Consider the following 15602-nt stretch of genomic DNA (forward strand, 5'->3'; position numbering starts at 1 on the left):
GAAACAATGAAATTGTATATGATAGTTAGCACAAAACTACTAAATAATTTAGGTTAATTATTTTGACTCAAGTGAAAAAAGAGTTCAAAAAATTATTTAAGTCGGTTTGGACCGGACTGTTATAATTTGATACCACTTAAAAATAGCCAAAATTATAAATATTTTTTGAAATTTTTAAAGTTATAAGTATTGAAATGTTTTAATGAATGAAAATTGAAAAACAAAAAGTAATAAAAATTAGTTAAAATGAGATATTATAGAAAAAAGTTTATGGAATTTAAGTATTTTTATCAAATAAAAAATAAATGATCAAAATATTTAAATTATAATAGATGATGACGGATGGATCATATAGAAATTTAAGTGTACAATTTTAAAAATATAAGAATCGATCAATTAATTAATATAAAATTAAAAAATTTAAGTATCGTTTATCTATTTACAAAAAAAATAAAGACATTTTCATATTTTTAATGATAAAAATAAATAGAATGACTTTAATTATAAAAATATTAAAATGTTTGATTTTAAAAATTTAGGGATGAATTAATAATCTGAAAATTCAGATATCAAAATATAATTTACCCTAAAAAATTGATTTGAATTTTAGAATTTTAAATGGTGCTATAAAATTATTTTTTTATAGTAAAAAGGAAACAATTGTATCATATTATAATTCACTAATTGTTACTTACATTATTGTCTCATTAAAAAGATGTTTTGTATTATTTTCTAATTCATACGAAACTAAATTTAGAGAAGGAACTTTCATAAAGCGAAGGTGTATATGATGATGTTGACCTACAATTAGGGTCATCGTTTAGTAAAACTGAATCGAATTGAATAAATTAAAAATTAAAATTTAATATTTATTAAAATTGAATCGAATCAAATTAGATAAAAAATTAATATGATTCAATTTGATTTAGTTTGATTCGATTTAATCGATTAGATTTTTTAATAATTATTTTTTTATTTTTTACACTTTATTTTAATTAGAGAGATTCACTGTTTAATTTCTGGATATTTCTATTATTAATAAGTTAGTCTCTACATTTTTTAAAACCTATTAAAACGTTCTTATATTTTCTCTCTGTCGATAAAATAGTCTTTTCATTCTATTTTTCGTTAAAAATAAATGAACAATGAGAGAAAATTTTTAAAATCCAATTTTATCCTTAAATAAAATCATTTATTTATTCTTTGAATATTGTCATTATTAATAAGTTAATCTCTATATTTTTAGAAATCTATTAAAACTTTCTTATCTTTTTTCAAATCTATTAAAATATTTTTTTTTTTTTATTAAGGAAATAGTCCATTTTTTCTCTTTTAGACAAAAAAAAAAAAAACAAAAGAGGAGGAGATGTCTAGAAGAAGAAAAAACAAAAGGTAATTTAGTCTTTTACTATATTTTAACGGTAGAAATAAATAAAAAAATTATTTTATTGATGAAGAGAAAATATATAAACGTTTTAATAGGTTTTTTAAATTTATTAATAATGACAATATACAAGAATTAAATAGTAAATTTTTTTTAAATATATTATATAATAATTAAATTAAATTAAATAATTAAATTTTTTAAAAATTAAAACAAAACTGAAATATTGATAAACTAAATTAAATTTCTAAATTAACTCAATTAACTCAATTATTTTAATTTAAATATTCATTAAATCATGAAATGAAAACAATAAATAAATTAGATTTGATGCTAAAAGTCTTATTAATTTGGTAAGACATGATTTGAAATTGATTGACAATGGAAATATGGAATTTTACAAATTTGGAAAATTTCTTCTCTATATTCTTGTCTATCAAATCATGCATAGTGTATGTAACAATGCCATATCAAATAAGGATCTAATCAATTTATTAATTTTAGGAACTAATTTTTGCAAGCTATGTTTCCTCCTATTTCTAGGACTGAGCAGTATTCGATTTAAATCGAAAAAATTGATCGAACTGAATTAATTTTAAAATTCAGTTCGGTTTGATTTCGATTAGAAAAAATAAAAAAAATCGAATCGAACCGATTAGTGATAATAATATATTATTTTCAATAATATAGAGAAATTAAATTATATTGAGATTAAAATATTTTAATTAAATTTAAAATATTAAAAATAAAGTGTAAAAAATAAAAAAATTATTAGAAATTGAAACTGATCAAATCGAACCGAATCAGACCGGTTCGATTCGATTCGAGTTCTGACCAAAATCGATTCGGTTTGATTTTCATAAATACTAAAATTTTAATTTTTAATTTATTCGATTCGGTTCGATTTTAAATTAAACCGACCGAATGCTCAGCCCTACCGATTTCTGTTACAGAGAAAGAGATAATTGAAATCATAGAAAGACCGGGTTGGATTATGGTCTATGATTATGATGACAAATTGCAGTGAGGTGAGGTCAAATAAGATTTGAACTGACAACTATATCCACTTTACTTAAAATTTATTTATTTGTGAAAATAATTTTTTGATATTTGAGATACTAAAATATATAGTCAATAAAAAATATTTTCATAATTAAAAAAATATTATTTTAAGAAAAATAATTTCCTCTTTAATTTCTATATTCTTTTTATTTTTATTAAAATTTTTATATATAAATTTTTTAATAAATTTTATTTTTTAAATTAAAATTAAATAATAAAAAATAAGTTAAAAATATTTTTTATGAAAAATATTTTCATAAAAAATATTTTTTAAATATAAATTATTTTCTGAAAATAATAGTGGCGAGAAGAATTTAAGATAAATTTAATATAAAAATAATTTAAACTCATTAAATTAAATATTTACATTGAGATTTTTATAAAATTAATTAAAAATATACATAATGAGTATATAAATTTAGAGATACAATATATCAATGTAATGATTGATAAACTAAATTTTGTATTCTTTTTGTGTCATATATTTTATCCACTTTATTTTTTATATATATTAATAAAAAATAATTTTTAATTATATTTATTTTAAAAATATTAATTTTTATTAAATATTAAAAAATATTTTAATAATTAATGAAGAAATACCTTATAAATAAAGTAAAATTAAATAAGATTATAATAGAAAATTTTATATATTAATTATATATAAAAAAAATAGTAAAAATAGTAAAAAATAGGAATTGATAAAAAGAGGCCAGAGAATATGCCTTATAAATTCTGACCAAACAGATACATACATAACATAGCATAACAATGACAAAGGCCTGTTTGTCTACACACCAAAAAAACCATTTTTCCTGTTCAACAACCTTAGGTAGGAAAGGCACCTAACATGTTCAGCTGACTTTCAACATCTCACTAGAAAAAAAAAGCCCAAACAAGCTGTAAGACCCTTCTAAAACAGGTGGGTATTCAGTTCTAACCATGCAAAAATGATCAGAAAATTTGGAAAAAAAAAAAAAACCCTCCTGAAAATGAACCTCACAGCAAAACAGGCTTACAAGTAAATGATCTAAAATGGTGGAGCACTCCAGGCCTTGTCTGAAAAAACCCTGTAAAGATAGATAGCTTTGGACTGATTTGTCTCTATATAGAAGGATTATTCCTAGACTTTTTCCAACAGAAGCATAAAAGGAGATTCTTGCATTCTTGCACATTGTAAGAACTGAAAAAACTTGGGAACTCTTCACATGAACAGCTTGAAAGATGAGTGTAGATTCTTCACAAGATCTTTCACTGACATGCCAAATTCATCTTCCATCTGAGAAGATTAAAATTGAAATTTAACTGCCTTGAAATTCAGTAAAAAGGTCATTGACTATGATTTGTTGAGACTAAGGAACACACACCAACGACTGTAATAACAGAGAAAGAGACATAAGAAATTTAATATGGTTTGACTATAAGATTGGCATCACAGTAAGCAGAGATAAAGTTTCACTCCGATGAGAAATCGGCTCTCACCTTTTGCTCCCAATTCAGATTCTCATTTTTACCCGACTGGATTGCAGCATGAAACTTTTCGAATCAGATCATAATTCGGACATAAAGAAAATTTACCAAAAATTCAAGCAACATAATAAATACCTGAGCAATGATAGTGACGTCAAGAGCAAAACTTCCAAATGTAAGAACACTGCTATTAACCACTGTAAGGTGAAGTTTCTCAATTTCTGCCACAGTTTTCTTCAAAACTCCTTTCTTTTTCTCACAGTGAATTCTTATAAGCACTTGTTTGTCACAGATTCTTGCTTCAATTTCAGGCAAAGGCTTATTGACAAAGACTTTGGACAAACTCTCATCTGAGAAAGAACTTTCATCCTCACAAAAGAGCAAATGAGATTTCTTCACAATGACTACAGATTCAATGATTTTTTCCTTTGTTTCTTCCTCTAGTGTTTTCACTCTCTCTTGCAATTGTTTCAAGTACTTGATAGCATCCCCAAGAACAGAAGCTTTATCCATCTAAAAATGTTCAATTTCCAAAATTTCTAAGCAATTTAGCAACTGGGTTCTAGAAGGAAAAAAAAAAAAGAAAAGAAAAGAAAAGAAAAGATAATTAATCAAGAATGAAGATGATACCTTCTTGAGGCCAGGAACTATAGCAGACAAAGCTATGAATCTCTGGCTCAGCTTCTCTCTTCTCTTCCTTTCTGCTATCGTATGATCCTGTGTTTGAGAATGTCTACTACTATTATTGCTGCTGAATCTCTGAGCTCCTTGGCATGCTTTGAACATAAAGTTTTGGTTCTCTGGAGAAACCAGCATATCAGAAGTGAAGGCATCGAAGTTTCTAGAACAGACTGCCTCCTCTTTAGGCTTCACAAAACCCATTTGATATGGGTTGGTGGAATTGGCAAAATAAAGAACGTTTGGAGAAAAAGCAGCTTCTGGATTTTGCAGATTGTAATCTGTAGTTTTGCTTGAATTGAAGCCATTTGGTTTCAGTTGCTTTGAGGGTCTAACAATGGCTAGAGTGTTAGGAGAAGCAGCTTCCATGGAGTTTTTGAGGTTGAAAGAATGATGCATGTTCTCTCCAAATGCAGCAACTAGTGATGGTAAGCTTGGATCATCAATGGAGTTCATGGGCCACTGGTCTATGAAGCTGGATTCCTCCATTTCCTATCAATCAGTTGATGTTTGATCTTTTTCAGAACAGATGAAGTTGCTTAAAGATTTTTGAACTCTACACTTATAAAATATAAAAACACAGAAGCAAGGAAGGAAGAACACTCCAAAAACTCAGGAAATATAGATTAAAAAAGGCAAAAAAATTAGCAAGAACTCTCACCATTTCAATAAAGAAGAGAGCTTTCTTTGTCAAAATCTCCAGTAAAGCAGGAGATGGCTGTGTTGCTGCAGCCTTTATAAGACTCTTTGCATATCAACAAGGATAGTCTACATCTCTCTATCAAGAAAGGTTGATGTGAAAAGGCCTTTGAAATTCTTCATCATGGTGTTGTAAAGATCAATACTTGAGCTAACACTAAAAAAGTTAGGGATTTTTTTTTTTGGGTGACAAAAAAATTAGGGAATTTTTTTTTTTGGGTGAAAAAAAATTAGGGATATTAATTATATATATATATGTATATATTGGAGAGCTTCACAATGTCTCAATCAAACCAGCAAAACCCCCAATAATAATCTTTGTTGCATTCCAATTCCAAGAAGGTATGAGAAACTAATAAAGGCAATTTAGTAAATAATTAACACAGTTTCTACCATGTGAATTGCGACGTGGCAAGATATGATTGCGTTGAATTTATATCAGAGAATTGTTGTCATCGTGGTTGATGGAATCAGGAACTTTCCTTTGACTTTTGGGTTCGCTTTAGCCAATAGGATAACGCCACCTTGTTGAGCGTTACTGTGCTTGACCACACACTTGACAATTTAGATCGAGTCTGTTGTTTTGCCGGTGAGGCCCGGCAAGCCAACCCATTAAAGGGTTGGCTTATGATTACGAAATATTATTGCAGTTATTAGCGGTGAGCTGTATTTATAAATCGAAATAATCGATCCAATTTGATCAATTTGAAAACTCGATTAAATTTTATATTATTTTCGGTTTAATTTTATTTTAAATTTTAAAAAAATTAATTATTTTAATTTAATTTTAATTTTAAAAAATTATAAATTCAATCGAAATAATATTATAAAAACTTATAAACTAATCAAATTATATAATTAATTTGATTTATTTGTTTATAGTATTTTTTGAATTTATATATTCAACTTATAAGTTGAAGGAGACAATTTTTTATTTTGATACTTATAAGCTGATTTAATCAAGTAAGTTATTATATTAATCTCATCTAATTTTAAAATTTTATTATATATTTTATTTAATATTTTTTAACAATTATAATAGTAAATCTACTTATAAATTAATTATTATGAAAACAAGTCAATAATTTATCAGTAATTTATAAATATTTTAATTAAATATATAATTATTTAAAATTTTAAATATGTATAAAATTTAAATAATTAATATTTATAAATTAAACCAAATACATGAAACGCTGCGTTTAGAACCGCGCGTTAAAGTACTCATACGGATGGAGTCCCTGCTTGAAGAATAATGTTCCAACACTTCACTAATAATTATCACCAAGTTTGATGTCTAAGTTTTTAGGAGTTAAAAAAAAAAAAGAAAAGAAATTAAAGTAACAACTCTAATAAAAAAAAGGAAGCTTTTTAAATTAGATAACAATTTTGAAAATTTGAAATCATTTTAGAACCTTTTGTTTATTTTTTTAATATTTATTTTATTTTTTTATATTTTAAACATTAAAAAAATTATAAATGAGTTGTTTTAATATATTTAAAGTGAGATAGACTCGTTAAAAATGTAAATCACTATCTTTCAATATTTAAAAATGTTTCGTATTCAAAACTCTAATATAAAATTTTTTATTAAGGGAGAAAGAGATTTGTAGCATTTCACTTTCTCTTTTAAATGGTAAAAAAAATAATTTTATAAATTTTTATTTATATGTTTAAATTTTATACAAGTATAAATATTATTAAATTCCTATATTTTATCAAAATTAGTTATTTAATTTTTATTTTATAATAATGAATAAACTAAAGCGAGATCTATTTTATTGGGAGAAAATGAGAAAGGAAGGGAAGAGAAGACGACGAGTGAGGAAGCCTTAGTCGTTTTGTAGATTTGCTTGTATTTTGTTGGTTTTGTTTTTCTTTGTTATGTATTGTTTGCTTGATTTTTTTTTTTGGATTCAGTGGCTTTCGATTATATTTTATGAGTAGTAGAGTTTGGAATCTTGCTACTAATAATTCTCCTCGCCGTGAGTTTGCATGTGATTTTTTATGGTTTTTTTTTTTCATTCAGATTTTCGATGTTGTTTGGGGATGATTTATTGTTGATCTGATCATGCTTATATTGATGATTCATTGCTTTTTCTCTGATGATTTATCGCGTCTTCTCTCTGTAATTAAAGTCTCAAACCTTCACGGCTTAGTTTGATGTTTACTGCTGTTTATGCTCACTTATTTTGATTTGTGTGTTTCTTATTGTTGATGGTTATTCTGGTCTGACTTATATTTTCTTTTTAGGACAATACAAAAATTACAGGTGAAGCCGTGATCATTGTCCATAATAGCCGACAGAGATGTGGTAGTGATTTCAGTTCATCTAGGTCTAGAGCAACGATGGAGTTAGTGATTCAGTGTGAATTTGGTTTCTATTTTTCAAAGCTTTGGTTTTAGCGACATTTGGGAACTGAATTTTGATTTGGATTTAGAATTATAATTGGGTTTGAGTGAGCTTTCTTTATTATTGATCCTTGTAAATGAGTTGGGGACCTTGCTAAATGCAATCTTCTTTAGGTAAAAAAAAAATATTTAATTTTTTATTATATAAGATGTTAATTAGCTTGTTTTAATATAAATAAAAAATAAATGATTTCAGAAAAATATTAATAAAAAATAAATAATATAAATTAAAATTAAAATAAGTTAATTGCTTAATAAAAATATTTTTAATTTTTAAAAAAATGCAGAAACTAAACAATAAAATTTGACAAAATACTGTAATTCATTTGTTTCTCGTCGTATCTACAGTAACATATTCTCACTCTTGCATTTTACATTCTCCTGGAAACCAATCTTCCAATCTCTTTCTCACTTCTCAAACGTCCACCTAACCATATGGAGGTCCGGCCCTTGGGAAACACCAGGCTCAAGGTCAGCTCTGTCGGTTTTGGGGCCTCCCCTCTTGGTAGAGTCTTTGGCCCTGTCTCCGAGGAAGAGGCCATTGCCTCCGTCAGTGAAGCCTTTCGCCGAGGAATCAATTTCTTTGATACCTCTCCGTATGTACTTTCTATATATTACACTTTTTTATGTGTTTGTATTTCTCTTCTAAATTTGAATGTGTATGTTGGGTTTCTGGTAAAATGTGGAAAACTCGAGGAGAGTTTAGATCTTCTTTAATATAGTTTTTTTTTTTTTTAAGTTCCATTTTCTGTTATTTGGTGTTGAAATTTACACTGTTTGTTCATTCTGGTGACCGAGAAAATGTAAAATTAAGAAAAGGAAAACATCTACGTGTGTGTGTATGCAAGACTTGCTTTTTGTTAAGGTTTCCGGAGAAATGTAGTGAAGAAAGCAATTAATGCTGCCAGTAAAGTAATTGAATTAAAAATTTTGGCTCTGAGCCTCGTTGTTTTGGATTTTGGGAGCATTGACATGTACAATTCTTTTCTAGACTGGGAAATGGTTATTTGGGTGTTGAGTAGATTTAGTGAGAAAAAGACATCTGAAGTTATGAGTTTCGAATTTCAGTAATTTGGTTTCAGGTATGATAAAGTTACTTCTCAAGAACTGAAACTGGGCACCAAGTATTGGGGATTTCTGAGAAACTGATATTTTGATTCTGTTACTTTATTTGGTTGTCAAGTTTATGACCATATAAACCTATCAAACACTTGAAGGTAAAGAGAGAGTTTTTAAATTCTAATAATTAGAGAAAAAAAAAAATCGTCATTCACTTACCTTAATTCACATCTGGCTTGTTGAAATGAATTTTCATTATGTGCAGAACTAGCTTTTTACGGATTTTAGGACTACATGTTTTAGTAAGAAATTTAGAACATAGTTTATCCTGGTTCTTGTTAGAACCGGGGGAGTCTAATATGTTGGGGAGACTTCTTGCAAGCCTTTTGTTGGACCATACTCATGGACCAGACTTGTCTCCAACTCCAGCCAACCATTACCAAAAGTCTTAAGTATGGTTCCTTCCCACTTTGACTCACTTTGCCAATAGTTCTTCATCACATTGTGGACACCAAAACAGCATAGATCCTAAGTTGTGCACTTCCCTTATTATTTCCTTGAATTTTCTGGCAACCATACAAACAACAAATTGAGATGAGTATTTCTACTGAATTCACCTGTATTTGGTACTGATATTATATTCTATTTTGGCCATTATTGTTTTGAATTCTTGTATCCGTAAATTATAAACCCTTGACCTGGCTTCAGTATGTATTCATATATTTATTTGTATGGATTCACCTTATTTATTGTTTGCTTTTGCCTGGTCTTTTCTGTAACTTCCCATTCCTGTTTTGAAGGTATTATGGAGGAACATTATCAGAGAAGATGCTTGGTAAGGGACTTAAAGCCCTAGGAGTTCCTAGAAATGAATATGTTGTATCAACAAAGTGTGGGCGGTACAAAGAGGGCTTTGATTTTAGTGCTCAAAGAGTAACTAGGAGCATTGATGAGAGTTTGGAGAGGTTGCAGTTGGAATATGTGGATATACTGCAATGCCATGACATTGAGTTTGGGTCTCTTGACCAGGTCATCCATTAAAATTGCTGCTTAATCTTCTGTTATTCTTGTCTCTTGATTTATTTACTTTTGATAATATTATGAATATACTAGGTAGAAAATATTCTCCTAATTTTCTATTATTGGTTTCCAATGACAGATTGTGAAAGAAACAATTCCTGCACTGCAGAAACTAAAGGAAGCAGGAAAGATTCGATTTATTGGTATAACTGGACTCCCATTAGGAATCTTTACATATGTCCTTGATCGAGTACCACCTGGTACAGTTGATGTGATTCTCTCATATTGCCACTACAGTATTAATGATTCAACACTGGTGGATTTACTGCCGTATTTGAAGAGCAAAGGTGTAGGTATAATTAGTGCTTCTCCACTTGCAATGGGACTCCTTACAGAGGATGGCCCTCCAGAATGGCACCCTGCTTCTCCTGAGCTAAAGGTTCACCTTATTCCCTTGCAATGTTCTATGATGTTCTCTTTCCATGTCATTTTCTTAATTATAGTGCTGCTTATGTCAAAGGACATATTGCCTGCAAAAATTCTGGTCTGCTGGCATTATCGCAACAAGAGCTCTGTTTTATGCCTCTGGAACATGAATATAATAGGCATGTATCTGTGCATCCTTGCACTTCTACTGTGTGGGTTCAACTGCTCGTTCCTGTACACTCTTATGTACTCACATAGTTATTTAAGCTGACAGTTATGCTATGATCATTCGTAGAGTTTCCTCGGTACCAAATAGGAGAAAGGAGTCTTGTAATCATGAAAAACTTAAGTTTTAACATGTGCACTGCTTAATTGCTGTGGAATCTTTCAGGGTCTCGAACTAGGCAACTAGAAATTGTATCTTGTTTTCTATGGGATAAAGAACTGTTGCTCACTGAATTGCCAAGATCTGAGATTATGCTGTTCAATATGGATTTGACTCAGAACTTGGATACATGCCTCATAAGGTGCCTACTCCCCTATTACTGAAAGGCTTCTACCTTGAGCATTTCACAAAGTTGACAATTGAAAGACTAATCACCATTATTCATGGGTCAAGTGCAGAGGGCTGCCAAATCATATGTCTAGTTTATAAGATATTGAAAAATGCATTCATAATTTTTTTTTATCACTTTAAGATGTATCTTTTAGAAAATTCAATTAATCATGATTTGGTGTGATGTGTCTATTTTTGCCCAGTCTGCATGCCAAGCTGCTGCTGCCTATTGTAAAGAGAAAGGAAAGAATATTACAAACAATGCAATACAGTTTGTCGAACAAGGATATCTCCACAGTGCTGGTTGGCATGAACTCCGTTCGACAGGTTCTTATTCATAGTTTGCCTTAAGTGCTAATTTCCCTCAATACGCAAGTTTTAAAAATTTTCTGTGCTTCACTTTTTTAATACTTTGGTAGCATTCAACCTGTTTCTTGGGAGATAAGCCTGCAAAGTAAAAAATGCTTTACGCTGTTGAGACTATTTAATCTCAACGCTCACAGGCTGACTCTCCTATCTCATGTTCACATACTCACTACTTAATTCTATGATCTTAGACATTTTAAATTGTCTGGTTTAGATTGAGCAGCTTTATTTCTGTAGATATTATAATATAGGATGAATGCCGTGCGCCTGTGCGACATTCTTAAATATCTGTATGGTTGATATGTGAAAAGGAGCTGCCTGATTGACTAGTACTCAATTTTTATACCGATTGTTATCTGAATTCTGATGTTTACTGTTGCATTGGATAATGAAGTTCAAGTTTATATGAATGGCATTGACACCCAGATTGAGGGTAACTGCCAAAAGTCCTGTATGCTTCATGCAAGAGGATTCTGCTTTGATCTTAAGTAAAATTTTTATGTTTACATGATTTTTCACCTGACTTGAGCTGAACTTGTATTGTGGTGTGTTAAATCATTACTGATACAAAACAATGCAAAACTTTTCGATGATCAGGTCGAGGAAAATGTTAATGCTGCCATAGAACTTGCTACATTTGAGAAGGATCAAGAAACAGTAGCCGAGATTGAAGCGATTCTGAGCCTTGTCAAGAATCAGACATGGCCGAGTGGAATTCAGCAGAGCTGACTGTTATGCCATCTCTGAAACCATTTTCCTCTTGTTCTATTCATATTGTGAATTGCCCATGGTGGCCAGGTTACGTACCTGGCGAATATGACAGAAGATTATTTCTCTGTTGTAAACTTGAATTTGTTTGTAATTTGAAGTTTGTGGTAAAATTGTATAGAATTCTCTTCTTTGATAACTCTCATTTCTTTTAAATTCTTTGGCACAATGTAAGGTAGATAAATGTGGTTAATAAATAAAATATAATTATTAATTAAAAAAAAATATTATGTGGTTATTCTTCGGTTCGGTTCAAAATCAAATCGAATTGAATAAACCGAAAATTGAAGTTTTAGTATTTATAAAAATCGAATCGAATTGATTTTGATCAGAAATCGAATCAAATCGAATTGAACCGGTCTGATTCGGTTCGATTCGGTTTTGATTCTTAATAATTTTTTTATTTTTTATACTTTATTTTTAGTTTTTTAAAATTTAATTAAAATATTTTAATTTTAATATAATTTAATTTCTCTATATTATTAAAAAATAACATATTATTATCACTAATTGGTTCAGTTCGGTTTTTTTTATTTTTTTCATTAAAATCGAATCAAATCAAAATAACTGAAATTTCTGAAATTAAAAATCAAATCGAACTGAATTGAATAAAAAATCAAATCGAATTTTAAAATTAATTCATTTTGGTCAATTTTTTCAGTTTGAACCGAATAGTACGCATTCCAACCTCTTTTAACATTAAGATATATGATTAAATTTATATCGAAATAACCGTTATATCATATCAACTTTATTACTTTTATTTATTAATAATGCCATTAAAGTAATAGATGGATAATATTATATAATATTTTTCATATTTTTTTAAATAAATATTATTTTATAATATCAAGACTATTAATAATATTTTCTTCTTATTTACCTTTTAATAACTGAAGTATTAATTATGTTGAAATTATTTATGTAAGTATTTTAATTAAAAGAGTAAAATAGTCTTTTTATCTATATTTTTTAAAAATATTTAGTATATTACTCTCTTAATTTGTGTGCAAAATTGATAATAAAAAACAGAAAATATATTATTATTATTATTGTACAATTTTATAATTAATAGCAATTTACTTTACTCGTGGATAATATGTTTTCACCGTCTAAAATTTAAACTACTCGATAATTAGTAAAGTTAATTTATTAGACTAAATTAAGTCAGAATTTGAATTTAAAAAATAGTTAGAATTGGGTTTAAATTAGAATTGAATTTAAGAGAAATTTAAATTTAAAAAATAATATTTTCGTGATTTCAAATCGAATTTAAATTTTATATATTAGTGAAATGAATTTAAATTTTATGTATAGATTATCAACCAATAGAATCTATTTATATAAATAATTAATTTAATATAAAAATATATTTTAAAATAATATTTATAAATATTTATATTTTTTATTTAAAAATTAAAATTTAAATATTTTTTAAAATTATTAAATTTTTTAAATAAAAATTATTAATAAAATATATTTTTATATAAATTATTAATTAATATATATGAGATTAAATAAATTTAAATTTTATTTGAATAATAATAACCAAATTTGGTAACCATTTAAATAATTTAAATTAATTTTTAATTACATTTAAAACGAATTCAAATATTAATATAATTTCAATTCGAACCAGTTTAATTTTGATGGTACCTACTGTACTGATTCAATTTTATAATTTTATATTGTAATTAAAATCATAAATGCCAAAGTTTGGAGCTTATTTTCCGAGTTAGAAAAACAAACGGTAAAAACACAACGCCTTAAGAAAAACCAAAGTGCTAAAGCAATGGCGTCCCTTAAAACTATTCCCTTTTTAGTTTAAACCCTAGCAGCCTTGCACTAAAATTATTAAGAAATCTAAATTATGAGTCAATTCGCCCGAAAGGCTGTGTCATCGGCGGCAAAAGGCTCACTTGCCGGTTCCCACCACTCCCGCCGTCCTCAACGTGTCAGCCTCCCTCCTTATGCATCTCATGGCAGCGTAGTAAACGCCCAATTGAAGTCCAAAGTAACACCGCCTACTTCATCTCAGTTGGGCAAGTTCCTTGGTTTTGTTGATCCTCCTCGCTCCGAGATCTCCAAAGTTATCTCCAAGTTCATCAAACTCCATATTCGCCAGGTACGTAACCTAAAATCTGATATCATCTTCTGCCGTACTTCGTATTCCATGTGTTCGATGAATTTACTGACAGAACACTCGTAGTTTCGTTTCTCATGTTATTTTCTCCTGATCTATGGTAGTTTGAGGAAACTTTTACTTGTTCACTTTGAAAAATCTCAACATGTCAACACAATCTATCAGAACTCACAGACCCAAAAAAAAAATGATACCCATCACCCATATCCAGATGCTTACCTAAAAGCTCAATCAATTCAAAATTTCTTCTCTCATTTCCTTCCATCCTCCATTGCTAAGGCAAGAAATGCACCTCTCTCCCTCGAGATCTCTTCTCTTTATCCAAAGTCGTGCACCGCACACAAGGCACAACCAGGTCTTAGGTAGTCTGTTCATCTTAATTAGCCTGCAAGCCTTGCTAAATGTATGTAATATGTGTACCTAGGCAAATAAGCAATCAAATAGCCGCACTAATTGATGCCTAGATATGAGAATCATTGTGTATTCTTTTGAATTTTGATGCAATGTCTTTGTTCTTGCCTTTTACCAATCCCTTGCAGAACCCTGGGATGAAGAAAAACCGTAATTTTGAGGAAAAGTTGATGTCTTTGTTGCAAAACCAACAAAGAATTGGGATCCAAGAGATCTCCAAAGTGCTGTTTCCTAACTGAGACTTCACTCAAGGAGACTGCTGATTCAAGTCTTGAGAGTTGAGATTGAGACCCTTTATTCTACAGTTTTTACCAGCGCATTTCCTGTTCCAAATTTTACCCAATTGGAGGATAAATTCGAATATTCATATATAAAATAAATGGATTGTGGTATTGGCATTTGAAGATGTTTTACAGTGCTTAAATTTTCTTTTGCTTTCTTTGTTATGATTCTTTATTTGTTAATGATAATGGTTTGTCATAATTTTTCGGCCCTTTCATTTCCTGATAGAAAATGAATTGTCCTCTCTGGCTATGATTTCTAGTGGGCTGAATTAACTTGGGCATTTATAGGTATGGAATACAAGTCATGGAAGAGCTCAGTCTAAGCTTTGAACTTGAGTAAATTTAATTTGAATGCGAGTTCGAAATTACACAGTACAAAATTCGCTATGAAAATTGCAGATGGTTTCGAATTTTCAGGTCGTCCAAACCCAATTTTAGGCTTACCATCAGTTTCCAACAGCCCTTTGTTATCAAGTTCTCATTGTTTAACGAGGACAAGGCCTCATTTGATTCAAAATATCTTATTTTCTGCGAAGTAAATTTTTTAGAAAATGAAATTAAATGAATTTCAATACTTTAAGAATTACACAAAATTTGTTTACGTGTCACAAAGCTTTCCAGTACTAAAGGGAGCTTAGTGTCATTAGTCTTAGAAAGCACCAAGGACAAATACAAAATTTGCTTTAGCTTCAGTGTTCCCTTCCCCTGAGATGTGATCAATATTCAATTTTAAATCTAAGTTCAATTTATCTAAAAATCCAAAAATTAAATTATCTTAAATAAAAACACTCAATTTTGTGATTTTTAGCTAATTTTTTAATTACTTGATTCAATAAAAAAATCAAGATAAAAATGCTAATTCTT

At 28.8% G+C, this 15602-nt stretch overlaps 2 protein-coding genes and 1 pseudogene across 3 annotated transcripts; 2 read left to right on the forward strand and 1 right to left on the reverse strand.

Moving 5' to 3' along the window:
* Positions 1-3160: 3160 nt before the first annotated feature.
* LOC110624679 (transcription factor bHLH25) lies at positions 3161-5486 on the reverse strand. Of its 2 annotated transcripts, XM_021769911.2 has the most exons (4): positions 5256-5486; positions 4547-5086; positions 4052-4429; positions 3161-3725 (listed from the first exon to the last, which is right to left on the reverse strand). In XM_021769911.2, the coding sequence occupies exons 1-4, from the start codon at positions 5256-5258 to the stop codon at positions 3651-3653; spliced, it is 996 nt and encodes a 331-aa protein (XP_021625603.1). In that variant the 5' UTR covers positions 5259-5486; the 3' UTR covers positions 3161-3650. The 2 variants fall into 2 exon arrangements, with proteins under 2 accessions (XP_021625603.1, XP_021625605.1); XM_021769913.2 differs by lacking the exon at positions 5256-5486 and having other exon boundaries at positions 4547-5246.
* A 2545-nt stretch (positions 5487-8031) lies between these two features.
* Positions 8032-12032, forward strand: LOC110624513 (annotated as a pseudogene).
* A 1619-nt stretch (positions 12033-13651) lies between these two features.
* Positions 13652-14858, forward strand: LOC110624415. The gene is made up of 2 exons (XM_021769537.2): positions 13652-14025; positions 14583-14858. Exons 1-2 carry the CDS (start codon positions 13771-13773, stop codon positions 14691-14693), a joined length of 366 nt encoding a protein of 121 aa, XP_021625229.1. The 5' UTR covers positions 13652-13770; the 3' UTR covers positions 14694-14858.
* Positions 14859-15602: the final 744 nt, after the last annotated feature.

Source organism: Manihot esculenta, chromosome 10, assembly GCF_001659605.2.
Source record: "Manihot esculenta cultivar AM560-2 chromosome 10, M.esculenta_v8, whole genome shotgun sequence".
Taxonomy (NCBI): Eukaryota; Viridiplantae; Streptophyta; class Magnoliopsida; order Malpighiales; family Euphorbiaceae; genus Manihot; species Manihot esculenta.